This window comes from Capricornis sumatraensis, chromosome 22 (assembly GCF_032405125.1).
Source record: "Capricornis sumatraensis isolate serow.1 chromosome 22, serow.2, whole genome shotgun sequence".
Taxonomy (NCBI): Eukaryota; Metazoa; Chordata; class Mammalia; order Artiodactyla; family Bovidae; genus Capricornis; species Capricornis sumatraensis.
Window position 1 is genome coordinate 44,857,014 of NC_091090.1, and position 27,688 is coordinate 44,884,701.

General features: G+C 54.9%; 1 protein-coding gene across 1 annotated transcript in view; it reads right to left on the reverse strand.

Annotated features, from left to right (window-relative positions):
* Positions 1–27,688, reverse strand: part of JARID2 (jumonji and AT-rich interaction domain containing 2) — a 39,461-nt gene that overhangs the window by 9,550 nt on the left and 2,223 nt on the right. The window contains exons 2-8 of the mRNA XM_068961141.1: positions 15,229–15,464; positions 9,982–11,020; positions 6,744–7,246; positions 4,375–4,467; positions 1,707–1,825; positions 1,538–1,608; positions 835–949 (exon numbers count right to left, since the gene is read on the reverse strand). Coding sequence (XP_068817242.1) covers positions 835–949; positions 1,538–1,608; positions 1,707–1,825; positions 4,375–4,467; positions 6,744–7,246; positions 9,982–11,020; positions 15,229–15,464 — 2,176 coding nt within the window. The remainder of the gene's footprint in view (positions 1–834; positions 950–1,537; positions 1,609–1,706; positions 1,826–4,374; positions 4,468–6,743; positions 7,247–9,981; positions 11,021–15,228; positions 15,465–27,688) is intronic.

Genomic DNA, 27,688 nt, shown 5'->3' on the forward strand with positions numbered 1-27,688 from the left:
GGCACAGGGTGGGGGGCTCACACCCCCTGAGTCTATGCGGCTCTTCGACCCTCCACGCTGCCTGAGACCCTGGCCCCACCACAGGAAACCCAGCAGAGGGCCTGCCTGCTCCGACACCGACGGCCCGTTGCCCCGAGGCAGCCCAAACGCAGGAGGAGCCGTGATGAGACTGTTGCCGACACCGGCTCCTTGGAGTAAGAACATCGGCTCTAGGACTTTAATAGAGGAGCTAATCACCCTACTAGGACAATAAGCTGAATAAGTGTGGGATGGATGCGATGCCGGTAGCCCGTCAGACAACAAGACATCTGATCATTTGCAGTGATTTCCCATCTGCCGCCATCAACAAAGGCGCTGAAGAGCCAGCTCGGAGCGGGACTGAGGAGCCTGACAGTGAAGGAGCACGCCGGGGAACCAGACCAACTCCTAACCCCCAACGGCAGAGCTCCACCTCCGGGAGACCACTCTCTGTGCAGAGGGTGGGCCGGGAGGCGCTGAGGACGCCCGCTCTCATGAGCCCATGCAGCCGCCACGCCTCGCCCGCTTCCGGCTCTATCGCTCCTCGTTTCTGATGCCAGTAGGACATGAACTCCTGGCCGTCAACAACCCCGAGGGGGACACTTCAGAGAGGGACAGCCCGTGTGAGCCCGCAACTGCAACGGACAACGGCCAGGCAGAGATGCTTGGCCGTGCTCATCACCAGAGCAAACTACAACGTTCTCCACCAGCTCGACTCCCAAGCGCGCTCCTCAGACTCTGACAGGGAGCACAGGACGCGCTCGCACGAGCCCGCCCGCCCCGGTGAGTGAGAGGGGGGCGGGCCGGCACACTCACCAAATGCAGTCAGCACCCGTGTGTAAGTAGTCGATGTAGGGGAGGTGGTTTTGGTCTCGAGACCAGCATGAGGTAGAAAAGACCATGCCGATATTCAGCCAGGGAATTGTCACTCCTGGAACAAAGGCGACAGGGAGGCACGGAGAGCCGTGAGTCAGGGCGACGGCAACAGACATCGCATCGCCTCCCCAGCCAGAAAAGGGAGGAAATGGGATCAGAACCAGGCGAACTCAATGAGAAGGCACGTGCTCCTTCCTGCTTCTGATATAGGAACCAAGATCCCAGACACAGTTACAAAGCAATAGTGAGGAAACACCCTGACTAGTGACTGAGGCAGGAGGGACACGCCTACCACGGGGGCCGGTGGGGCCTCAAGGCCAGGGACCCAGGAAGGGGACCGTGTCTGGAGCAGCCCCTTCGCCAGGGGACGGCCCTCAGTGCGCCAACAGGACGCCTGGTTTCGCTCCTACCGGGTGAGGCAGGAGCCCCAGAGGGTCAGAGGTCAGCTCTGAAAGCTCCCAGGTGGAAAGCGGACCACACGAAGTGTCTCCCCAGCTTTCAGATCAGCGATTTGGTTTACCTTTCCACGTTTTTATCGACTCCAACTACACCCCTGACTCCTCTCCCTTCTCGAACAATCCCCGAGGTCTCTGCACACCCTGCGCACCATGGTCCCCAGCCCTCCAACCCACAGCCGGCTTACCAGGCACAGCACCGAGGTGACGCAGGATGGAGCCTGTGTTATTGGGGAGGACGGTGAGGTTCCATCCGTGTCTGCGGGGGAAAGCACAGGGGCGTCACGAACTGGCACGAACCAGTGCGGACAAACGCCATCCGGCCCACAGGACCCGGGCAGGAGCGTCCAACGTTACCTTGAAAATGGTTCTGACTTTCCCACCGGGAAGCCGCTGCCGTGGGTGTTGGTGTCCACCTTGCCGCAGTGCACGGCCACATGGCAGTCCTTCTCCTCCACGAGCCGCCAGTACTCTTGCTACGGGGAGAGGGGGCCATCAGCACCGTGCTGCCCGGGGCTGCAGAGCCCCCGCCTCAGCCTGCGACCTAGGGGCCGTGGCCTCCCAGGCGGCCGGGGCTGCAGGCAGTAACCGCATGCCCAGGGTCACGGGGTCAGGTCCATGACCGACAGATGGATCAACACGAGGTACGGTGTCGGCCGAATACAACTCGGCCTCAGAGAGGGAAATTCTGACGTGCGACAACACATGAATCCTAAGGACATGACACTAAGTGGAGAAGCCAGTCTCAGAAGGACAAGTACTGGTTCCGTTCCCGTGAGGCACTCAGGACAAAGTCAGACAGAAAAAGAGAATAGGGGGGTGCTGCGTGGACTCAGTGATTCACAGGAGCTGACTTCCAGTCTGGGAGGATGGACAATCTGCAAACGGGTGGTGGAGTGGGTCACACGATGACGTTTAAAGGATTTTGGTGCCACTGAACTGCACCTAAAAACAGCTTGAGCGGTACATGTCACGCGTACGTCACCGCAATCAAGGATAACTTCCCTGAAGGCAAGGGACAAAGTGACTCAGGAAGGAAGGGGAGACGCCCCCCCCCACCACTTCAGGTGTGGTCACAGTGCCCCCAGACAAGCGTCTGGGCAGACACGCTACTCAGCCCCAAACAAGGGAAGTGACCATCCTACCCCCGAGGCTGTGACCCAAGCTGATGAAACAGACGGGGGAAGGGTGGGCACGACCTGAAAAACTGCAGGGCAAACGCCAGGTCGGGACGGGCTTTGCTAACAGGTGAGAGGGTTCTGTCTTCAATCATCAGTGCAGAAGCTCAGCAACGCCCTCCCCGCCTCGGCCAACCCCGCTTCCTGGAGCCTCTCCAGGGAGCACCTGGGGTCAGCCCCCACCATGCTGCGTGTGCGGCTGCTATAGCGAGGGGCCAGGCTTGGGGCAGCCAGAGGCCCCACCTCAAGGACAAACTGGACCATTAAACGCTCCAGGTCCCGAAGGGCCAGAGACAGTCCAGGCCAGTCAGGTCGGCCACCTGCCGGGATTCACAGCAACGTGCGCTGAGCAAAGAAAGACAGCGGGGGCAGAATGATCGTGCACCACAAGGGGGACCCTTCTGCTGGGGAGCACCGGCCAAGCAGAGGCTCCAGCCCCTTCGTAGGATCCAGAAGTTAGCCAGACAGATTAAAGGTTCCAATTTTAGCAAATCTTCCTTTTGTGCTTAAATATTATACAACTGTTAACATTAAAGCAAAACCAAGACACTCAGGGAGGAAGGTCCAAGGGAGAGGGGGCATACGTGTACCTATGGCGATTCACGCTGATGCACGGCAGAAGGCAACGCAACGCTGTAAAGCGAGCGTCCGCCAATTAAAAAACAAAACCACCCAGGACCCTCAGAATTAACTTCGTAGCAGGAGACGACGGGCAGCAACAATCTTCCACCTTTGGGGACTCCGACAAGGACCTATGTTGTAAAGCAAAGGCCTCTTTCTCTAGCTCAGACGACCACCCACCCCCAGGAGTCACGCTCCTCTCCTCTGGCACTTCTTCCGAAACTAGCGCGAGCCAGGGAAAGCCACGGTGACGAGTACACGCGTCCCGGGTCAGAACCCGCTGGCGCTGTGGGGACGGGACGCGGCTCTGGCAGGGGTGAGGGGCCACCGTGTGGTCGGCACACATGCAGCCCAGAGTGCGAACCTGGGACCGAGAGGGACGACAACGGCGCCAACGCCGAACACTGAGCCCCGGGCCCGAGCGCCAGGCCGGGCCTCGTGGGCTCCCGATGGCCACCATCGGAGGCGGGGCAGCCCGCGGCATGGACACGGGGGGGCCCCGAGCCCCACCTCCCAGGACACCGGGTCACATCAGGGCCAGGGGCCGAGGCCGTCAGCGTGGTTATGCTGAGAAAAGGAGCCTATGACCACGGAGAGAGAGAAGCGGTCTGAAACCCACCGTCAGCCAAAAGCCAAGGCAGCCGGCGCCCCCTCCCGCTCGTCCAGCACGCCCTGAGCCCAGAGAGGAGTCGGGGCTCGCCCCCGGACAGGCCCACCTACGTCAGCACCTGGGAGCCCCCAGGGGACAGACCTGGGCTCTGCCCTCCTCCCCGGAGCCCCCTCCACTGACGGGCCAGGGCGCAGCGCCGCTCGCCTGCCCAGCCTCACACCTCGGCACAGGGCTGGCAGAAGCAGAAAAATGGCAGCCTGCCAATCCCGTTAAATGGAAACCAGGAGAGAGGAGAAAGCACAACCGTGGTTTCAAGGGGCTCCAAACATTCTCTTGCCGAACAGGCTCCTGCAGGACGGGGTGAGAAGGGGCGAGAGGTGGCCAGCGCGGCACGGGGCCTGCCTGGGGCAAACAGGGCGGTCAGGGAGGACCCGGGGGACACGCTCGGTCCACTACCTCCCTTCTGACCCGGAGCAAGTTTGGGTCAACCTGAGCTGAAAGTTCTGGCCGCGCCCGGGACCCAGAGGATGGACTTGGGACCCTCCGCCTGCCTCCGGGGGACGGAGGCCCGGGGGCTCCACCCCAGCTCCAGAGAGAGGGCGCCCGGCTCACACACCTCAATTTCAGCTGGTGCGGGCTCCTTGCTGAAGCACATGTTCATGATATTTCTTGCTGTTCGGTAAAAAGTTGTTAAAGAAACAGACCTTCCCTGGAAAGGAAACAAAAGCCAAGAATCAAGCTGGAGAAACAAAGCAGGGCTACCCCGTCAGGGCCCCGTGCGCATGTCCGTGTCCAGGGGCCATGTCCCTAGCTGACAGGAACACAGAAGCGGGGACCACATTCCCCGAGAAGGGCCCTCAGTGTGGACAAAGGAGGTGGCGACCCCCCGACCACCGCAGCCCCGGCCAAACCCCCCGGCACCCGCAGGACGCCCTGCCCCAGGTGCCCCAGGGAAGACCAACGCCACTGGAGCAATGGGGACAGCCTGGAGACGGGAGGAGAAAGGCTGTGGTCGGGGGACAAGCCAACAACATCCAGACAGACACTGGCTGGAACTCGGGACAGGAAACGCTGGGAGAGAAACCTGGGGCAACCCTGGACCCGCCCTGAGGGTCCTCCCCTGAGAACCGGGCAGGCGAGCAGCCTGACCTCGGGGATCTGTAAGGGCCAGAGGGATCCAGTCCTCCTCCCGCTAGGGGAGGCCCCTGCCCTCCACTCCCCTGGGGGGGGCCGCAGGGTCTTCAGATTACCTAACCTGGCCACCTCTGCCACCGTGCACCAGGAACATTCCCAATGACACGCCCACTGGGATGAATGGTCGCATGTCCTACAGGCAAGCCCTCCACTCCTCCCTGACTGGGCGCTCACCCCTTGACTGCGGAGTACTTACTGACCTACTATGTACCAGGCCTAGTTCAAGGGGCTGCAGATGGAGCGGTGCTCAAAACACACAGTGTCTCTGCCCTCGAGGCACCTTCAGGCTGCCTGGGGAATGTGGCCTCGCACAGAATGGAGCTGGGACATGGCACCAAGTGTGATGAGCCAGAGGCAGAGAGCTAGGGCCCCTAACGAGGTGATGCTGGAGCAGCCCCAGGAACAGAGCTGCCTCTGGAGGGACAGCGGGCACAGTCATGTCACAGACCCTGCTCATCTCATCGTCAGCTCTGTAACTGAGGCTCCTAACCAAGAGAAACGTCTGCACAAGTCCAAACTTCTCACCTGCCATTCCTCACAAGATAAAGTTGGAACCACTAGGAAGAGCCTGATTTTCTATCAACTAAAGCAGGGTGCCTGTAATTCAACATGACGACACCCACCACCCAACAGTCAATCGCCAGATGCTGAGCAGGCTCAGAACCTGGAACCATGAGCTCCCGGCCGGCTCTCAGTGCACACAGCCTCCACGGCCACCAGCCTGCAGCCACATGTACACAAATCCAACCTTCCCTGGATCCAGTCACAGGGAAAGCTCCAGGCAAGCAGGCATCTCTTCCCAGAAAGGAGGTGAGACTCCAACCGAGGTGAGGACACAGAGGGAAGCCGGGAGGGACATCCAAGCACAGACTCAGAGGAAAGAGGCCCGAATCAGGGCAGAAGCACAGACACCCATCACGTTTCTACACCGTGGCCAGGCTCACGTGAGTGGGCATGGCCACCAAAACTTCCGCAGGGGCCCTGCCCTCCTGGAGCCTGCAGAACTGATCAAGGTGGGGGGTCCTGTGCCCCCTCCTGGCCTGGGGCCCAATCGGCCTGGAGGGCCAGGGAGGGGGGAGCCCAGCCTCTGTGGACAGAGCCAGGCTGCCAAGCAGGGAGACACCGAGATGCCCCCTCGCTCCCTGGAGGAAGGGGTCTTGGAATACCTGGATGGGTACATGGTATGGGCAGAAGCAGGGAGCCACCCCTGCTCTCTCCCCAGGATATCCGCATGACAGACAGGCAGCAGCAGAGCTGTGCTGAGTGGCGAGGGGTGTGACTGGGAACGGCAGGGGGCCTGGTCCCTGCGGGTACGAGAAGCCCCAGACCCAGCCTCCGGAAAGGAGTTGTGCCTCCCAGGTTGCGTCCCTGGCATGCGGGCACACGTGTACAAAAACACACACTTAATGAAGCCCGATTCCCAGGTGGCACAGTGGTAAAGAACCTGCCTGCCAATGCAGGAAATGTAAGAGACCCAGGTTTGATCCCTGGGTCAGGAAGATCCCCTGGAGGAGAGCAAGGCAATCCACTCCAGTATTCCTGCCTGGAGAAGAATCCCACGGACAGAGGAGCCTAGGAGGCTATAGTCCGTGGGGCTGCACAAAGTCAGGCACAACTGAAGCAACTCAGCACCACACCAAGGCCAGAGCCGGGCGCCCAGGAGCCCGGTCCAGACGCCCATTCGGCCCCAGACTGCAGATGGCTCTCTACAAGGGACGGGACCAGGGCCGGCTGTCAGGGGTCTCGGGGTCCCACGGCCCACAACGCGCACGCGAGGCCCGCAGGCCCTACCTTGTATATACACTTGTGGAAGTCGCTGAGGATGCCCTTGTCCTCCTCGTCCTCCTTCACCACCTCCTTTTCCTGAGCAAAGAGTCGCCGCCGGCCCGTCTTGAGCTGTGCGGGGCCCACCTCCTTCAGCTTGCTGCGGAAGCCGTTCCTGTGGGCCACGCCATTGATGAGCCCGTTCTTGGGCTCGAAGCGGGGCAGTGGGTGGAAGCGATGGTAGTCCTGCTCCGTGTGGCCCTCCAGGGGCCCCTTGCGCCGCTCCAGGCTCTCCTTCTCCATCAGCACCTCCCTCTCCAGGCGCCGGTGCTCCTCGGGCGACAGGGAGTCGTAGGAGAGCAGGTACTGGCAGTAGGCCTCCTGGAGCTTGGCCAGCCGGTCCTGGGCGGTCCTGGGGACGCGCAGCATGTCTGCGAGTTTGTTCCACTTTTTGAGGTCCGTCACTTGCTGCATGCCACCCATCTCGTTAATCAGCCGGAAAAAGCAGGCCAGGTCGAGCTCACAGCCTCCTGGGATGCGAGGGGAGAAAAGACAGCGACAGCGGGTGAAAGGGACTGTGAACGAGACCGCCTTCCGTCACCTGAGAGTCCACAGGCACCCAGTGCCCACCACGTGCCAGGGAGGCCACCAGGCCAGGGGTCAGAGCAGCAAACAGGGCTGCCCAGCCTAGAGAGACGAGGCTGAGACCATCTTAGCACTAAGACAGTAAAGAGACCAGGACAGGCCGAGGAGCAACTGACACAGAAGGGTGGCCTGGGCAGGGAGCCCCGAGGAGGGGGCACTTAGGCAGAGGCCTGAAAGGAAGGAGAGGCGGTCCCTGGGGAGGGAGGACCCAGCATGGCTGGAGCAGGGGCAAGGTGCACGCCCCCTCACGCCCCAGCAGGCAGGGGGACGGCTCAAGGAGCAGGGCTTCCCTGCGGGGCTGGCAGAGCCTAGGTCGTGCCCTCGGCCACCTCTGCAGCCCAGCATCGCCTGGAACAGCTGTGGGATGGGAACCGCACACACCCAGCATGCGCCATCAGTTCCAATTCCCCTCCCAACCCTCCCCCACCACACACACACACACACACAGTAACCTCCCTTCAGCCCCTGAGACGTCCAGGCAGCGGGCAAGGCCCCCGAGGGCAGGCGGGACTCTGTCCGCCCCTCAGCTCCTCCCATCGCTGCTCACACCCCTGCTCATCCCCGAAGGTGTGTGGGCTGCTTCTCACTGTCTCTCAATCAGACTGCACAAACCGTGAGGCAGGAGGCGGCACAAGACCCACAGACGTGCGAGCGCCGCCCAGTGACCGTCTCAATGGGAACTGGAAAAGCAACCACCCTGGGGCCAATAAAAAGGAAACATCTTCCAGAATAATCATCCACCGGCTGTTAGGCGATAAACACCCCACAGAATGCTAGGTGAGCAAAGTGAACATTAAGGCTGTTTCCATCTTTAGAAGTGGGGACACCCTGGTATAAAATAAAGGAAGGGAAGAGCAGCGGGCTCCTGAGAACAGCATCGGACCGCTTCAGCCAGCCGTGCGCCAACGGGCCCAGCCGGCCGGCACGGCCGGGGACGGGCGAGCGGCACCCCAAGCCCACCTGCTGTGCCAGGCGGGACTCTGGCTGGTTGCTTGGTTGAGGCCAGCAGGGGCCACATCGAGGAGGAGACCTAAGGCCCAAGGTTCCAAGACGCGCGGCAGGCCTTGCTCTCGGTCTGGGCACCTCCTGGACCTGCCGAGGTGGACGGGGAGGTCGGTCACACCAGAGACTGACCAGAAAGGAAGTCACCGCTGTAAGCCAGCAGCACAGACACCCTGACACATCCCCGCAAAGGCATCACGTTGCCCTTCTGTTTTCACCGGCCCACTCTCAGGACCACAGGACGCTGCGGGACAAAGCGCCACCTTCCCAGAGAAGGGGCAAACAGTCTGTGGACGCTGGGAAACTTCCTTCAAAACCAAGTCCCTCATGCTGCAAGGAGGCTGAGCGCAGAGCTGAGACCCAAGGCGGGTGGCAGGCCAGCCAGCTCCTCCCCGACGGGGACGGTGCTTCACACCTGGGCCAACAGCAACGGTGTGAACACACCCAGTCACATCATGGCTTCTAGCACCGTGGGAACCGAGGTTTAGGAAACCCACTCTGACGTCACCCAATGCCCTGACTGCTCAGAAGATCCGCTGCCCCACTGCAGCTCCGGGTCTCCCGCGTAGCCCACACCGCACTCCCGAGATGCCGACGCCTCAGCCTGCTCCCAAGCCCGCATCACCTCCAATCACATCCGTGACAGTGGGTCACAAGCCAAGCGTTCTCTGAATTTACGTGAGTCTCATCTGCTGAGAGGAACAGCAACACCTCCGTGGTGCAAGGAAACCTATCTCACTGCCCACCCCGACACCTAAGTGACCGCAGCGGCCCCTCTGCTCCCTGCCTGCCAAAGGCTGCTCCAACCTGGAGGTGGGCCCCGCGCTGCTCCCGTCCAGGGTCCCAAGCCGGAAGAGAGGTGTGTGAGGTCACCACTCCATGGAACCGGCTCACCCCGACAGAGGGCCTTAATCCTGGAGGTGCAAGGACCTGCAGGGGAGGAGGGAGACGGGGATTCCAGGCGGGCCGTGCGTGTGCCCTGCCCGGGCCCTCACCATGCCAGCCGGCCTGTTCACAACAGCAGTCACTGAGGTGAGCACGGCTGCAGTGCAGAGCTGTACCTGGGCTCGGGTCCACAGGGTTCCAGGAGCTACAGGCTCCACCAGGACCTGGTTCTCACCAGGAAAACCGAGAGGCAAGGAAGGAAGAGGGGAGAGAGAGAGAAGCCTGAAGCGCCACCCACCCACAGTCCTGCGTGGAGGCCCTAAGTGTGGCTGTTTAGAGGCAGTGCTGAAAGCGGTGATCACAGCAAAAGGAGGCCATTGGGTGGGCCCTGACCCCATGTGACTGGTGTCCTTCTAACAAGAGAAGGGACGCCAGGAATCTGTGTGTGGGGGAGAACAGGTGGGGACACGGGAGGAGGAGGCTGCCCACCAGCCTCGGTGTGTGTGGGTGAGTGTGGGTGTGGGTGTGGGTGAGTGTGGGTGTGGGTGTGGGTGCCTGTGTGTGTGTGTGCGTGTGTGTGTGTGTGTGTGTGTGTGTGTGTGTGTGTGTGTGTGTGTGTGTGGTGCGGGGGGTCGCGGCGCACAGGACCACACTGACCTGCAGAAAGCGGGGCTCAGACTCCCCCCGGGCCGGACGCGCGCAGAGCTGGCGCGGAGCCGGCCGCGGGCCTTACCTATGAGCGGGAGCTCGTCCATGGCGATGCCCTGAGACCTGAGGTGCTTCTTGATGCAGGCCAGCCGCTGCACGTTGGGGCCCCAGCGGCGGCCCAGCTTGTGGATGTGCTGGATCTGCGTGACGAAGCGCATCTCGTCGTTGAGCTTGCACTCGGGCCGCCAGTCCGGGGGCGGGACCACCCTGCACATGCCGTACTTCTCCACCTGAGGGCGCACCGACTCGATGTAGACGAGCGGGTCGTGGAACTCCTTGGCCGACGGCCGCAGCACGGGGATCTCGTCCATGGCCGCCCACCCGGCCCTGCCGGCCCCCTTCTCGGCCTTGGCCGCCCCCTCGTGCGGCCGAGGCAGGGGCTCCGATTGCGAGGTAGAACGATTTTCACAAGGGGCGCCGCCGTCCGGCTTGCCGTGTGCTTGTCTGCCCGGCGGGCCCTTGCCGGCTGCCGCCCGCTTGGGCCGGTTCCTCTCCAGGCTCCGCTCGGGCGCCTCCTTCTTCCCAGGGCCGCCAAGCGGCGCCTTCTCGGCGGGGCCCGGGGCTGCCTTCCTGCCGGGGCTCTCGGCGGCGCTGCCCGCGGCCGCCTTCATCTTCTTCGGGGGCGACTGCGGCTTGTCGGCCGGGGGCGCCTCCTCCAGCCTCCGCTTGGAGTTCCGGAGCCCCTCCCGCAGCTGCCGCCCCCCCACCTCCTTAGTGCACGGCTTTGGGTTCAACCTGCCGCTGACCTTGAGGCCACTGACGGCGGGCCCAGTGGCCCTGGACGCCCCCCCGAGGGATAGCACCTGTTTGCGGGTTTTTGCATTGCTGCTTTCAGTTTTCCCTGAGATTGTGTGGGTGACAGCGGAACTGGGCTTGTGGTGATGGGGTTTGGTTTCCTTGACCAGTTCTCTCTTGGCTTTGGTGTATGTGACAGTCCCCTTCGTCACCGTTGCAGTGTACTTCACAGTTTTGGACGGTGAAGGTCTGACTTCGCGCATCTTTTTGGCACTGGTTGCGCTTGTACCCAGAGATGACATTCGGGTGACTCCGTTGACCTTAGAGACCTGGGGGCAGCAGGAGGAGCAGAGAGCACAGTCAGTGTCTGCGCGCAGGGAACCCTGCACCCAGGCCCAGCTCAACAGCCGCGCCCACTGGTGAGGAGCGGTCACAGGGGTCCCAGCAAAGGCATGCAAACCACAGCCTCCACGTTATCTGCTAGTCACCCAGCACAATCACAAGGCTGTGCTGATAAGGAGACAGGTGCACGCGTGCACACACACACCCCTGTTCCAAGAAAAGACGCGGTTACACACACACACACCCGTTCCGAGAAAAGATGGCTGTTCTTTCCCTCTGCCCCATATATTCCTGCATGATCTGCCCACAGGACGGTAAAATCCACACTAAATATGTAAAGAGCGAAATAGAAAATGCCACAGGAAGAAAAGAGCAAGCTCTCTCATGGGGCTCAGATGCCCACGCCCAGAGGGGCAGCTGCCAGCAGCGGGCATGTGTCACCTGGCGCCTCACTGGACGCCCTGCACGTCTCTGGCGCCCCAGCCTCTTCTGCCCAGGAGGCACCCATCTCCCGCCTCTGTAAATGTCCACAGTCGACTCTGTGGGAACTGGGTAAATGGTCAGTCGCTCTTCACCACTGTCTTACAGCCTGGACACCACACTAATTTTGTGACACACAGAAGTCACCCTCACTTATAAAGAGAGGCCAGGGGGTGACAAGGGTAGACACCCGAAAAGCATTCATTTCCAAAGAATGACAGGCCCACAGGAGGAGCCGCCGCCGGGCTGGTTTGGGGGGCGGGGAATGATACCGCATCACCCAGCTCTGCAGAAAGTGAGGTGCTGGCCCACCGCTACCCGCCTGGCATCTGCAGCTCAGGTTACCCCAGGGGCACAGACACGCAGCTGTCCTCAGTTCAATCAGAATTCAACTGCCATGCTCCCATCTCCCACGAGAGGGAGCCATTGAGTCGAGTGGCTCTGCCCAGGCTCTGAGAGCAGCAAAGGAGCCCAAGAGAAACACTGCTGGCTGGGGAAGTGCACCTGGACCTCAAAATTCAACTCAAACAGCACATGAGCCTAAATGAACAGAAGCCACTGGGCAGGCAGCAGGGCTACGGGCAGGAGGGCAGGGCTGCTGGCATGGCGGGCCCCTGGGAGTCAGTGAGCAGAGGGGTGAGGCTGGCGCGGCGGGCCCCTGGGAGTCAGCGAGCAGAGGGGTGAGGCTGCCGCGGCCTGGTCAGGGCCCGAGGTCTCCACGGCACCCGCCCCCTCCTGAGGCCCCCAACTGAGTCACACCCCAGGGTCAAAGAGCAACCTGGACTCCCTGTGGGACCTAACGAAGCCCAGACGAAGACCTTAATGTTGGCCAGCCAAGGCGAGCCTCTCACATCTTTCCCGGGATGCTTTTTATTTTCCAGAAGATTGAAGCAGACTCCTCATCCTCTGGTCTGAAAAGCTCAACCTCCTCGTGCCATCAACCGCCGTATGTGTGACCGTGAGCACCTCTCCTAGAGGCCCCGCAGCTCAGCAGACCCTCCGCCCTACCCTCGTGAGCAGGTTCTCTCCTTCCCATGATGGCCCGTCTCAGCGCCCAGACGAGAACAGGGCCAACCTGCTGGGCACAGCCTCACCATCCACAGCAGCCGGATCCTGGCCTCTGGCCCACACCCCTCCGGATGCAAAACCCTCCTCACCGCGTCTAGAAACCATTTCCAACCCCTTGCCAGGTGTAAGAACCATTGTTTCTTCATCTTAAATCCATTACTATCTTGCTGCACACCACGTAAGCACTACGCTGAGGAAACGCTGCTTTGAAGTGCTGCTTTGCTGAACACCTACCATGCGTCCAAATCATCAGCCGGGAGCAGTTCAGGGCTGTTAAACACGCCTGTGTCACCTGACACCTTTGGGAGAATAGGACCTGGAAAGCTGGCAAGGCCCCGCACACCAAGTTCTTGTGCCCCGAGCCCCGGGGGCCAGGGCTCTCAGGAGGGTAGGCACCCACCCAGCACACATGCGCCCCGGGGGGCGTCCTTGACAGCAGAGCGAGCTCTCGGGGCGCCGGGGCCGACAGGCTGCGGCACCCCCACGCAGGAGTCCCTCACCCCATCACCTGCATTTCATACAACCCCTGATCTTTTCTTTCAGGCCGACAGAAAAAAATTAACCATATCTGAGATTACAGATCCGAGTATTCTCCGGGCCTCCGTCTTTTATGCAGTTGAAAAGATGAAAGGTCAGGTTCTAATCACTTGCATCAGGCTGTTACAAAGGAATCTACAATTGGCTTCTAGCGACCCTTTTTTTCCTCCCCCCAGAGTACTTAACTAATGGGATTTGATGGTATCAAAATTACCCTTTCATGTTCCACAATATCCCTGGGAGAGGAGCTGGCATCACTGGCTCGAAATCAACAATAGGGCCCAGGCAGGTTGACTATCACAGCCTAAGTCTCGGTGAAGGTCACGCTCAGAGCCCAGCTAGAACTGGGAGTCCTGGGTCATCCCACTTGGGGAATTTGACAGGGGAGGGAGGGCAGGAGACGCCCCTCTTACAAGACCTGGACCCGCAAACCAGCCAGGCTCCTGCAGTCACACAGATGATGGAGTCTGCCTGCCTAGGTCTCTCACCCACTTCCAGGTGGAGAGCCTGCTGTGGAACAGGGGCTGGGGCCACCCCAAGGCAGGGAGAACCTGCTACTCCCTCAATTCTCACCTCCAACAGCATGACCCCCTCTTGTTCAATGACAAAGGGAAACCCTGAACTCAGAGGCAGGCACTGGGGGCTGAGGATGAGTCTGGACCAACCGAGATAGGGGGTTACCCAACACAGTCTCATGAGTCTGAAAGTGAGAGAGAGATACTGAGAGCGATATTCATTCCACCCTGAGATTCCTGCTCCACAGATGGGTCCCTGTCCACTCTGGACCCCTTCAGAATTGTTTTTTCATAAGCAAAGACCTGGAGGGAAGTTCTGCGCAAGGACCAGTCTGGACAACGGCTTTGGAAATGGAATGAGGACTCCAAATGGACAGTGTGTCCTGCACTTTACATCCTGAAAACTGGGAACCCAGCTCAGGAAGGCCAATTCCACGCTCAAGTGTTATCATGAGGAAAACTGAGGTTTGTGTTGCAGGAACTTCAGTGGGCAGTATGCAAAGCCCACCTGCTTACTCTCAGGGTAACATGTCAAAGCGTGAGGTGGCGATCTCAGGACCATGGAAACTAAACGAGGATGCTCGCCTCATCCACCCAACTGACAACTGAGTGATGCTTGCCAGAGCACAGTTAAGACTGGTAATACTCGCGTACACACACAGTCCTTTGTACGTGCCACATGTGAACAGCCCCATGTTTGGAGACAACGGTTCCTGACATTGTCAAGAATGAGAAAGACCACAGGGAAAGAACAATTCAGCAGAAGGAGGAATTCCAACCCTCACACGACAAGGAGCGTCTTTTAGTCACTATGCACATTGCCTGCCAGGGAGTCTCCGGTCCACCCGTACCACTAAGGGCAACTTAACTGTCTGCGACATGATTCCTGGTGAGGAGAGCTCACCACCTTCCAGGGGCAGTGACAGCAGCAGCAGAGGGGTTAACGAGATGCCGCTAGGTCCAGGCGCCCGACTCGCTGCGCCTCCAGGCCCCTCTCACCCCTACTGTCTCCCTCCTGGGTCCCCCACCGGATCGAGGGTCTGGATCTCACCTTGAAATCTGCTGGGGGGTGGGGGTGAGGGCAGGGAGGGCAGAGTGTGTGGCCTCGGGGCAAGGGATGGGGAGCATGTCCCCTGCGGCCACACCCCATCTCATCACTGCCTGCAGGCCACTCGGAAGTCCTGCCACAGCCGCCAACGTGTCCACCAGGGACAGTTTACATGTAGGCCGGCTGCAGACCTGTTTCAAGGCAACGTGTGGCTCCCGGCCTCCCCAGTGCGGGGCAGGGGACGACCCCTCGCTGCCCTTCCAAGACACCCGTCAGCACCCTCCAGGGAGCGACCGACTCCAGCAACGCGCCCTCCTCTGTCTTCATCTGAGGAGAGGTGCGGGCACCGGCAGCCCTGTCCAGGCCACGGCTCTCTCACCTCTGATCATCCCTTCCTGCTTTCCGAGCCCTGGAAACACGCACTGCTTCGGGCTACTCCTCACGTTCCCCTTCAGTGAATTTGGTGAAGTGGACAGGTGGCCTCGGGCGGGAAGGCTGGCACCTCTGGGCCAGGCCTTGGTCCCTGGTGGGCAGGGCCGGTCCTCACCTGTTTCCGTAAGTCCTGAGCCGACCGATGCAGAGGGGGGTGGTGGTGGTGAGCGGGGAGCCCCTTGGCCGAGGAGCCCGCGGGGGGTGCGGCAGGGGGGTGGCTCGCGGACGCCTGCTCCCTCCGGGTGTCGGCCCGTGCATCGCTGTGCTTCTCCTTCGCCGGAGTGGCCTCTTTGCTTTTGTGTTTCTGAACAGGTTCCTTCTCCCGGGACGACCTGCTGGAACCATTGAAAACTGCAAAGGAGGGAGGGAGGAAGAACAGAGTCGCTGGGGCTGCAGCCTGCTGCTGGGCGCCCCGCACCCCGCAGACAGGAGGAGGAGGAGAAGGGAGACACGCTGGGCAAGCGTCCCATCTCACAGGCTCTCAAGGCCCAGCCTCCAGACAAAACAGCCACAAAGGAGAGGAATAATCCTAAACACAGAGAAACCCAAAGAAAAGTTATCAATGCAGCTTAGGAATTAGGAGCTTTGGTTGAAACAATTAGAAAGTCCATTTTTTAAAAATCACTACAAAAAAGTGAGCATACGCACAAATATATAGTAGCCCTTAGAGTATCAACGTCACACCTTAAACAAAAAGAGAAGAGTTAAAATGAAAAAACCAACGAGTCACATTCCAAGAGCATGACCACCTCACGCGTGAAGACACAGGGGATCCAGAGTTTAAACTAAGGCATGGGAGGCTGCGGATCTGGCTGGTGGACATGGGTCAGGATGCAGCTGCTTCTCCTGACCCCTCGGTGCCCACAGAAGAGGGGGAGCAGGGCTCTGGAGCCCTGAGCCAGGCTCCTTTCTACTCCAGGAGCCACAATACCTGCGAGTATGAAGTGCTTGCTGTCAGCCCAGGGACCGCACTCAAGCTGTCACTCAGCCTCTGAACCCAAAGGGACCAGTCCTGCCCTCGAGCCCATTTCTCAGAGGACACCACTTGAAGGTCCTGCTGCGCCCCAAGCCCACCTCCCTGACCGCCAGATGGCGCTCAGAGCCAGCTCCCCACATGCCCACTGCACCCCCATCCCCAGGGAGCTGAGACCACGGAGAGCACACTCAGGTCTTTACAGGCAATGCCGTGGCGACACTGCCCTGAGTCTTCTCCTCTGCCTACAGCTGGGACTCCACTCCTGGACAGACTTGTGCTTGGCCTGCCAGGCCCCGTGGGCTCCGGGCAGAACAGCTAGGGAAGCCAGTGGGCCCTCCTAGCTGTCATCTTAAAAAGGCTCCTGGAGCACTTCCTGACAGAGCGTCCTGGAAAGGTCCCTGTGCCCACCTGCCCGTCGAGCACCTGCGTGCCAGGCTGCCTCGCCGCATCCCAGCAGAAAGCACTACGGGGCCAGGCAAGTGTAAAGAGAAAACCCCTCCTCCGAGCTGAAACTCTTCTGAAGCTTAAAGACATGGACGTTCAACCTGCAGGGCCACGAGACGATGACGTCTTTCTCTGAGATGCCCTTCCCAGGGCTCTGAATACTTTCTTCGTCGCCCCCATTTGTACAGCATGCCTTGTAGACTGCAGACAGTTTCCTCTCATTTGCTTTTTCCATCTGTTACGTTGTTAAATTGGCTAACCCAATTGTTAAACTTTCCTTGCTTAGATAGTCTTTCCTATATTTTCAGATGGTAAGATAATCCTCGAAGTTTCCTAACTGTTTTCTGATTTGATTTAGATTTGCTTCTTTAGTGCATGTTTTATTACACTGTACATGGCATGATTAAAAGATTCACATTTTCCTTACCTGGACTGGACGTAAACCCTGATCTCCCCCACCCCCCAGCGACCACACACTCTAACTAGGCTTTCAATCCAGAGGTAAAGCCCATGGGACGCATTGAAACACCGGTACATGACCCGTGCTGTGCGAGGCTCTGTCCAATACTCTCAGAAAAATGGAGAGCTCTGAATGGCTGGCATTTATTCTAAGTGAAAGTAACTACATGTTGTCAGAATCCATCCTTCATACCCAAGCTGGCAGTATCTGCACTTGCTTTCCAGACAAATTAGAAGCAACATCCATAAGAAGTCATACTTCAACGTGATTAAAAAGCAAGCCAAGGAACATGAATCCAGGCAATTCTTGACCGTTCACCAATTTTCTAGGCAGTAAGCACATTCTTTATTGAAAAACAGTACAGAAGTTTCATCTTTCTTTTTAATCTTAAATATTTTGTATTTTCCTGAGCTTTGTTACTGCCACAAAGACGGGCAGTCTGCTATTACAGAAGTACCAGTTCTAGAATTGACTCCTCCAGTTATAAAAATTTTGGTTACAAAAATTTATTCTGGGGATTAGTTCCTTTTCACAAGGCTATATGAGCCGTTCAATTCCCAGCCCTACTGTGTGGGCAAACTGTGGATCCTCGGTTTCCTTAGAGGCTGGGGACCACATGCTCCTGAATGGAGACTGTCTGGGAAGACCTACTTGTTGCTTCTGGAAAACGCCTGTCTCGGGTTAGTACACTCAGATTGGGACAAGACCTCTTCCTGCTTCCCTGACAATGCAGAAGAATGGGCTTCAACGCAGCCCAAGAGCAAGCCTGAGCAGGCCTCCCACAACCTCCAACTGGACCCCAGCTGCCTCCCACTGCCCCCCAGTATCTATTTCACGGACAAACAGAGGTGGTGCCAACGTCCTGTCCAAGCAAGGAGAAAGAGGATGCTGAAAGCACAGCCCACATTTTCTACCAGCTTAATGTACGGCTTGACCCTTGAGGGACCCAGAGACCCTTTCATGGGATCTCCTAGGTCAAAAATATTTTCATAATTATACTGAAAGTATTTCCCTTTTTCACTGTGTTGGTTATCCAATGATGGTGATAGTTAATGACAGACCAGCCAGCAGGGAAATGCACATCAAAATGACCACGAACCACCACTTCACATCACCTAGGAGGGCCGTGCTTACAAAGATGCGTAAAGGCAGAGCCGGTGAGCACTAAGAGTGAGCCCTCATTCCCTGCAGGTAGGGATGCAAACTGCTGCAGCCACTCTGGAAAATGGTCTGGAAGTTCCTCAAAACAGAGTTACCATATGACCCAGCAACTCCACTCCCAGATATGAACGTAAGAGGAATGAAAAGTATGTCCACATACAAACGTGCATACAAATGGTCAGAGCAGAAATATGAAAAATAAACACTGGAGAAGAAATCTGAAGGTTCATCAACTGGTATTTAGCTAAACGAAACAAGGTGCTACCCATCTGTAAAAAGGAGCTGGGTACTGACGCTTGCTCCAGCACGGGCGGGTCTTGGAGACATCACGGGAAGAGAAAGAAAGGCCACCTGTTGCAGGATTCCATTCATATGAGATGACCAGACCAACACATAAGAGGCAGAAAGGAGGGGCTTCCCTCGTGGTCCAGTGTAAAGAATCAGCCGGCAGCAAACACGGGCTGGATCCCTGCTCAGGACAATCCCATGTGCCTAGGAACGCCTGGGCTCCACCACGAGAAGCCCCTGAGATGGGAAGTCCACACCCTACAACAGAGTACCTGCCCTGAGTGCAGGAGGAAAGCCTGCACAGCCACGAAGACCCAGCACAGCCAAGTAAGTGAGCGAGAGAGGCAGCGAGCGCCAGCAGCTGCCGGGCGCTGGGGGCTCAGGGAGATGGGGGCAGCTCCTAACGGGTACAGATTTCTCAGGGTGAAAGCGATGAAAATGTTCTTGAGCTGACTGTGGTGATGGCCACACAACTCTGTGAATATGCTAAAAACTACTAAATTGTTCACTGTGATTCAATTTTATGATACGTAAATTACATCTCTATAAAACTTTAAAAAATATAAACAGCAGCACCAAGTGGCAACATTTAACACAAATCAATGCAGCAGCACCAAAGTATATGAATAAATACTGTATTCCTCATTACAGTTACCAGCAGTTTAAAAGAAAAAGTCAGTTCACTTCAGAAAGTGATAATAGAAATTGTTCACAGCATTAAATCTCAACTCTTGAGTATACACACACTCTGAGATACAATGGAAGCGCACACAGAGGCACTTCTCCTTAACATCAGAGTGACGACTATTTCTAGGGAAAAGGACTTCTGAGATTAAGCTGCAAGCTAGCTGTGTTTTTTCATGGAATGCTATTTTTATTTGAAAGGACAACCGATATAGTTATTTGTCAGCTATTTTCTCAAAAACAAATAAAGTGAGCCTGTCAAGGATAAAGTAACTAACAGTTTGTGCTGTCAATGACAGAATTCATGACTTCAGGCAAAAATGACAATTTTGGAAAACCTGTATCTGCCACCATGAGTCTAAAAGCCTCTCAAAACTTAAAGACTTTCCCAATGAGTTTAGTACAGAGGAGACTCTTCGATACAGCGTACCAGAAGGTGCCGACGACTGGAAGGGGGGGTGGCTAACCCAGTGAACCGGCATTCTCAAACGATCGCTATAAGACATTATAAAACTGTGTGTGACTAAGACAGCCATTCACGGCGGAAGGCAAACCAACAGACGCTAACCTAACAGTGCACCAACAGGGGTTCAGATTACAACTGACCTTGAAGAGACTACCACTGGTTGGGTCTGGGTGTGAAATCAAAGGATACAACTGTCACAAAGGCGCCTCCCTCTTCCAACCACCTCTTTGTCTGAAACAGATTTTCTTGTATATGACTGAATGCAGAAGCGGACTTAAGAATATACCTGTCATCTCCTAAGTCAGACATTAAACAGATTTGCAAAAAAGTCAAACAATGCACCTTCCCTCACCTACAACTTTTCGGGTGTGGAAATATAGTCCCTTTCTTTACATGAAAATGTTATTTGTATCAACATGGAACGCATGTGTGTTATTTTTAAATAGGTAAATATTTCTAAATCACCTCAGTTTTAATTTTAACATGGTAAGTAAGTAAAGTCGCTCAGTCGTGTCCAACTCTTTGTGACCCCGTACACGGAATTTCCCAGGCAAAAGTACTGGAGTGGGTTTCCATTTCCTTCTCCAGGGGATCTTCCTGACCCAGGGATCGAACCCAGGTCTCTGGCACTGCAGGCAGACGCTTTACCGTCTGAGCCACCAGGGAAGCCCTTTTAATATGGTAAATATAAATAAATAAAATCCACAACATAAAAGCCTTCTGCAGGCCCCACAATGGTTGTTAAGAGTAGAAACAGATCTTGAGACCAAGAGGCCTGAAACCAGTAAGACTGGATCGTCTTTCCCCTGGTTATTAGCTACACTGTGGCTTCCTGAAGCTCTGATGGCCCCTGAACTTACCTCTATAGCCACGCACCCCGCAAAAAGCTCAGGTTCCAAAATTTTGTTAGTGTTAGTCACACAGTCGTGTTTGACTCTTTGCGACCCCATGGACTGAAGTCCACCAGGCTCCTCTGTCCATGGAATTCTCCGGGCAAAAAAAAACTGGAATGGGTAGCCATTCCCTTCTCCAGAGGATTTTCCCAACCCGGGGATGGAATCTAGGTCTCAACCACTGCAGGCAGATTCTTTACTGTCTGAACGCCCAGAGAAGCCCCCAGGCTCCAAAATGATGCCACCTAAATTTAAATCCAGAGAAACCATCTGCTAACTATCTGATCGTGGACTGGTTTCCTGTCTAAGCCTCAGTTTTCCAATCTACTATTTATCTCATAGGGTTGCTTGGAGGATTCAGTGACAAAACACTAGAGAGGACCTCAGAGGGAGCACTGGGCAGGCGTTAGTTTGCAGGGATGGACCACACCACGATGGAGTCAATGGCCAGGGGGCAGCGGGGGCCCAGTGCACACACACAGCTGATGACTCCACTCCAAGTGAACCACGGGGCGAAGTCAGTTACCAGACAGAGACTTTAAGAACTCAGAGTGGCACTGGTTAGCCAGCACCATCTTTCTGAAATCCAGGGGTGAGGGGCATGGATTGCTCACTGGCCTTATATGTCTCTGAAACAGAAGGCACAGCTCTGCTTCTGTTCTAATGCCCCAGGGAGCTCCGACACCACCAGCACCAAAGCTGCCTCCCCAGGAGTGGGGAGGGGGCCTCTGATCACAGCAGAAGGGAGGGAGGCACGTGCCTTGAATATAGTAACTGAACCGGCGGCAGTGCGCACCGCAGGACGAGCTTCTGCTAAAAACCATTTCAACCAGATAATTGGCAAAGGGGAAGGTTTTCAAAATTTCGAAAATAAAAAACTGAGCAACATTGACTTTGATCTGCAACAAAGGTAGAGTTCTTGAAGGATCCACTCCTGTAACCACCGCGCTATTTCAGAGCAGCTGTCCACCCAAATGGCAGACACAGCCAGAAAGCCAACTCGAGTGTAACTGGAGGGGGGGCGGGGGCGGGGGGGGGGGGATGATGGTGCCTCAGATGAGATGCATTTTGTCATCAGCAGCTCATTAATTTTAAGTGTCGTGGGAACCTGCAGTTTTACTCCTCCAAGTAATTATCTTTTGTCTTAACTTGTAAGATTCTCCAGAAGAGGAAAGGAAAAAATATCCACTCTCACAGGAAAAGCCTAAACCCTGTGAAGATGAGACAGAAAGTTCAATGTACAGAGGACCCACACACATGCTGCCTCCAATTAAAAGGAATAATTGGACTCATTACTTTAAGGAGAGAAAAAAAGTGTTTATCGCCAGGAACAGTATTAGGAAATTATACTGTATACTCAGATACAAACAGCTCTGCATTAATGAACAAATATATTGATTTGTATACACACTCTCTGAAAGTTAAATGGCCTGTAGCAAGGGTTTCCATACCACGGCAAGCAAAACCTTTAAATCCAAAGGTGGGTATTCTGACTGAGGGTCACTTCAGGCCCGAGAAGGTAAAATTTGCTCCCAATGGGGGATGAAAAAGAAATGGGCAAGAGAAGTCACTATAGAAACAGCTTACTAGCAAACTTTGATTGCGTGAAAGGCGGAAAGCCATACTTTCCAAGGAGGACCTCACACCTCCAGAGGGTTTGTACTAAACCACGTCCCCCATCTGACTCTGTCCACATAGTCAGATCCTGACAAAATTCCCAGGGGATCCTCCAGGCCTTTAAAACCCTCACTCCATACACAAGCTGGACCAGACCGGCTGGTTGTGACTCCTAGCTGCCAGATCTGCAACCCATCTGTGCCTCCATTCTCAGAAGAACAAACCAGTACCTCTGCTTATCTGCCCTCCAGGAATCACTAAAGTACTTAAAAAGTCCATGAAACACTATCCATTCTTCAGAGAAAAAAGCTGGACAAACAGAAGAAAGTTGATCTTTTTAGTGACTTCCCTGGTGGCTCAGAAAGTAAAGCATCTGCCTGCAATGCAGGAGACCCAGGTTTGATCCCTGGGTCGGGAAGATCCCCTGGAGAAGGAAATAGCAACACACTCCAGTACTCTTGCCTTGAAAAATCTCATGGATGGAGGAACCCGGTAGGCTACAGTCCACAATCTTTTTAAAAGCTCCTGCTCTAAGAGTAAAGACAAGACTTGAAAAGAGCCCTTCCTCATAAGCAGAGTCCAGCCCCAATCATCCTATTAGCACCAGGAAGGCACTTCATCTGAAAACCAGGAAGTTTTTCCTATCAGGTGAACAGGAAAAAAGACCCTGTGAATGGCATCTGGCCAAAGTTCTATGACTCCCTGTGATGACCCAGTTTCTAACCTTCACCCTGAAAAAGAAGCACAGACAAAAGCCATTATGGAAAGCTGAGCAGGAAGGTCTGCCAGCAGCCACATGACACACAGGAGGAAAGAAACAGCAGGAGGTCGAAGATGGGACTAACCCCCAAATTACATAAAGTCAGGCTTGCTCCCTGTGTCAGCCCCAAAACAGGAAGGGACAAAAGAATGAAGAAAGAAAAAAGAATCGTTATAAATAGAGAAGACTGTGCTATGGAAAGGAAAAGAGGAACACACCAAGTTCCTGATCGGGAGCCAGATATTTAAATGTAAGCTTCATGTCATTACAAGGCGTCCGGACTCGGGGAAGGCAGGCCCCACCAATCGGCTGGCATCAGATCCTTGTTACTGTACAAAAGCCGCACTTGCTCCCTGGAGCCAGTTCAACTTTGAGTCACTATTATCTGAAAACAATGGAATGTGTCTGCCAACCTGTGCCAACAGTTCAAAAGGATTTTAATGCTGGCTGTGTGAATGCTGCAACCCGGTTTGGCCTGGGCCAAAACAGCTCCACTGACTTGGCTGGAGCAGTCACGTGTCAAGCTGGAGAGCGAGAATGTGTAGGTCGGCTCCGGCTCCATCAGGGTCTTGCTCGGGCTGGGAGGCCCCAGCAACAGCCGGAACCTACAGCAGCCCACATGTGCCCCGATCTGGTGTCACAGGCAAGCTCTCCTGGTTTATCCTGGTGTTCTGAAAGCCCTCTGGAATTTCCACCCAGTCAAATTCTACCACTTTGGCTATATTGTATAACAGGAAAAACAAACCTGCTGAAAGAATCTTTAAAGCCAACCTGATTTTCTTCTCTCTATAAGAACTTGAATCTGTAAGTCATGGAATGTTTTTCCAATCAAAACTTGGCTACCAGGGTACCAAGATCTAGAAATGTGAATACCCTGCGGGCAATAATGTAATATACCCAACAGAGTTGGACAGATTTGCCAATTAAACATGTTCCTTACACAGGATCCTAATAACTGCAGATACCGAAGTCTGAAAAGAGCAGATGACCTTTATGATAATATAAAGGTCAGGGTATCAGAAAGACCATCAATCAGGATGAATGGCTTCTGTCATTGAAAAACGGGCTTACTGGCCCACCTGGCCCCCAAAGGAGCAGAACAAAGGACAAGACGGATGGCCGGATGGTGACTGACCCCCGCCTGTCCCCGCACCAGCTGGCTCAAGGCACCTGTGTTCTCCAACATGCCACAGGGGGACCAGAGGACACCCGGGAGGACCCGTCAGGAGTGGGGGGCAGTGGGCCGAGAGGAACCTCATGCTTTGTCACCCTCAAGAACCAAGACACAGCACAGAGCCACGAGATACACTCCAGCAGGGGATAAGCAATAACTCTGAAGAGCAAATGAAAAAAGTGCTTTTTGCAGCCTGGCGTTTCCTAAAGCCCTACATTCAAGGAGATGAATTCTGAAAGGTCAACCACTTCTGAAGTGGCAAGACCTCTGGCCCACCTCTGGACCTGAACAAGGAATCTTAAGGTTTTGCTGTGAATGGAAAGTAAGTGTGCACAGAAGTCAAACTGGAAAGCATTCCATACACATGATCAACTCTACAAGTTATAAAAGAATGGATAAAAATGCAGAATAAAAATATCAGTACAGAAAACCAAATACAGCAGTATCAGTATCGTAGTAAGGATTGTTTTCAAGGTTCTCCAAATAAAGTCTGTGGGTCTGCCATTGTCCACACACACTTCCACTCGCCCCCCAGCCAGGAAAGGAATGGCAGGAAAGGAAAGGGCATCCTACCTGCACACGTTAAAATCTCTGGGAGCAGCACAACTTCCCCCGTGACTGAAGCGTGCCCTCAAGACAGGCTGGATGAGTGTAGCTGGAAACGTTAAATACTGAGCCGCTGGGTGAACAACTCAGCAATTCAATTTACAACGTATGTGATACAAACACACCCCAGCCGAGCATGAACAACAAAACTGATTAAAGAGTCTGAAAATCTAATACGTTATCTTAATTTCTTCAGCACTGCAGAGTATTACAGTTCTTTAGAAGAGTCATCAGACCTGAGGCCAGCAACACAACGGTATCCAGACTCTGTTTCTGAAAACCTACCAAGTGCCAGGTGCCATGCTGAACGCATCCGTCATTCACTGAGTCCTAACAGACACTTGTTCCTCTTTAGTAAACTGCTATCCATATAGCATGTGGTCCATTCAAAGCGCACCATCCTGTGGGTTCCGGCATGTTCACACTTGTGCAACCGTCATCACAGCTAAGTTTAAAGTCCCCATCACCCCAAAATGCAACTCCATCCCTGCCTGTCCTGAACCCAAATGCAAAGAGTCAGGTGCTCTCCGCATTTTACAAACGGGGAAACTGGGACCTAAAGAGATTAAACCACTGGATAATGACACCTGGTCAGGAAGGTGGACTCGAGCCAGAAGCTTCTCTTCCACCACCAGACCCATCTCCCCTGTCACCCGTCTCTGAAATCTGCCTGAGCCTCTCACCACAGAGCAGGGGCCCTGCCACTCTCAGGAAGAGACATCTGCATGCTAAATAAATAGGCGCCAGAGCAGCCCTTGGTGTAGGCATGCCCTCAAGGGCCTGCATGGACCCTCAGAGCAAACGCTGATGGAAAACAAGAAACTAGGGAGAGCTGATCACCCTGGCGGACGGTTCAGTGGGGTCTGTCCATCACACATGGAGCAGCTCCTGGTGCTGAGGGTGGGCATGACTCACACTCAGCGCTCACAGTCCCTCTGGGGCAGCCCTCACCGTGTGCCAGGTATCTGAAACATACTAGCTTCCTGAGATTCTCTTATCAACTACAAGGCTATTTCTAGACTTCCAGATCTTACAGTCACATGAAGCATTAACAGCCAATATGGTGCTCTCTACCAGAGAGAAACACAACCTACACCGACTCATTTACCCTTCACAAAAACCTATGAAAAAGCATGCCTACTACCTCTTTAAAGATAAAAGTAGAACGGCCTCAAGTAGCGACTCCATCTGGGCAAACAAGCATCGGCGTCCTGCTCTCAGCCACTAGGCCAAGTGGCCCCAAATGAGGGGGCAGCGGAGGGCTAACAACACACTTACCACTCTGCATATTCTCCTGCTCTTAAAGAGAACAGGCTTTAAGAGAACCTGTTGGAGAACCCATATTCCAACTCAGGAGATTCAGCTGCCCCAACTGGGAGGGAAAAAAATTATCAAGCTGCAGGAGGTTTAAAAAAAAGGTGAAGAGGATATTCCACAAAAGCATGAGTTAAAGAAAAAAAGCTCTTCACAGCTGGACAGCATCTCCTCGTGGCACACAGAGGAACCCTGGTCCTGCGCACACAACCCACCCCTCCACCACCCAGACAGGGGGCCAAATGCACCTCGAAGATGATCCCAGGGCAGACACGAGTGAAGTCGGCCAAATGACAAATTTTTGGCCCTTACATAACGCACCACACCCCACCCTGCCCCCCGAAACCCACCCAGTGTCAATTCAAAAGCAATGAAATCATTCCAGCTAGGAATCTAATGACATGCTGTTTACAAAGGCTTGTGAGAAAGGTCCCTCTTCAGAAACAGAGGTGCACCAAAAGAGAGGTCTCTGCTATTCCTTCCATTTTCCATTAAGTGCAAAAAAAAAAAAGAAAAAGAAAAGCATGAGAAAAATACACAATATGGGGCTGATCTGAGCAACCCACTCTCGCTGAGTTCTCCTGTGAAAGGATAAGAAAAACCAAAGCCAGACTCTTTCTAGACAAACGTTGTTAATTCCTCTACCCTACCTCACTTATCCTGACGAAGAACAATTACCAATGACAAGAACTTCTCAAACACTGAGTCACTTCAAATATCAACTTGCAACACCAATACTCAGAGGCAAGTTTTGATTGTGTGTTTGGTGGCCAAATACAGAGATTACCCAAGTGCTTTCCTGTGAGGATACAGGACACAACCCTGCACCAAGTTTCCTATGGGTCAAAACAGGAGCAAAAAGACAAAGAATGGATGAGAATGGAAAACCGATGGAAACAGGGTGGGATATAAACATTTTTAATCTGAAAAACATACTACTGTCTCAGAGGAGAAAAACAAAATTTTAGGGATCTTCACCCAGCTAATTTGGTCTTCTTGGAAAAGCCACTTCCCTTGAACAGACAGCAATGCCCGACATCCACTGTAACAAATCTCAAGGGTAATGATGCCTGTACATGAGACACCAGCCACGATTATTTCTTTATTCTAGGATATAAATGAAGGACACGAGTCTGAGCAAGGTCCGGGAGATGGTGAAGGACAGGGAAGCCTGGTGTGCTGCAGTTCATGGGGACACGAAGAATTGGACACGACTGACCAACTGAACAACAAAAGTAAGTGAAGGGAGGAACAAGTGAATGCCCATCCTGGCTACTTTGCTCGTTTCATACAAGAGGAAATTGAGAATCAGAGAAATTAAATGCCTACCACACAGCTAATTAAGCCTTGAAAAGGTCAGGAAATGAAGCTCATGACGACTGTTTGATGCTGATAAAGGCCTTACGGGAAAGGATACAGGTGAGGGTGGGGGAACAAATGCGTGCATCACGCAATCTGGTGTCACAGTGTAATTTCAATGATCAAGAAATGGCTGTGAAAGGAACAGTATCCCAGAGCTGAACGTTTGGTTTTCAAAGATGACTGCATTCTAGTTTCACCACTTTGGGGCCATGGCCCTGTGATATCAGTAACTCCTTTCTCTGGTGGTAAAGACAGTGTTTTAAGGAATCTCCTTACACCCTCCTGCTGGGGACCTACTCCCCAGCGTCACTAAGTCATGCTTTAATAACCTGACATTGGCAGTTCGTGTCCTTGTCCTGGGCCTTCATCA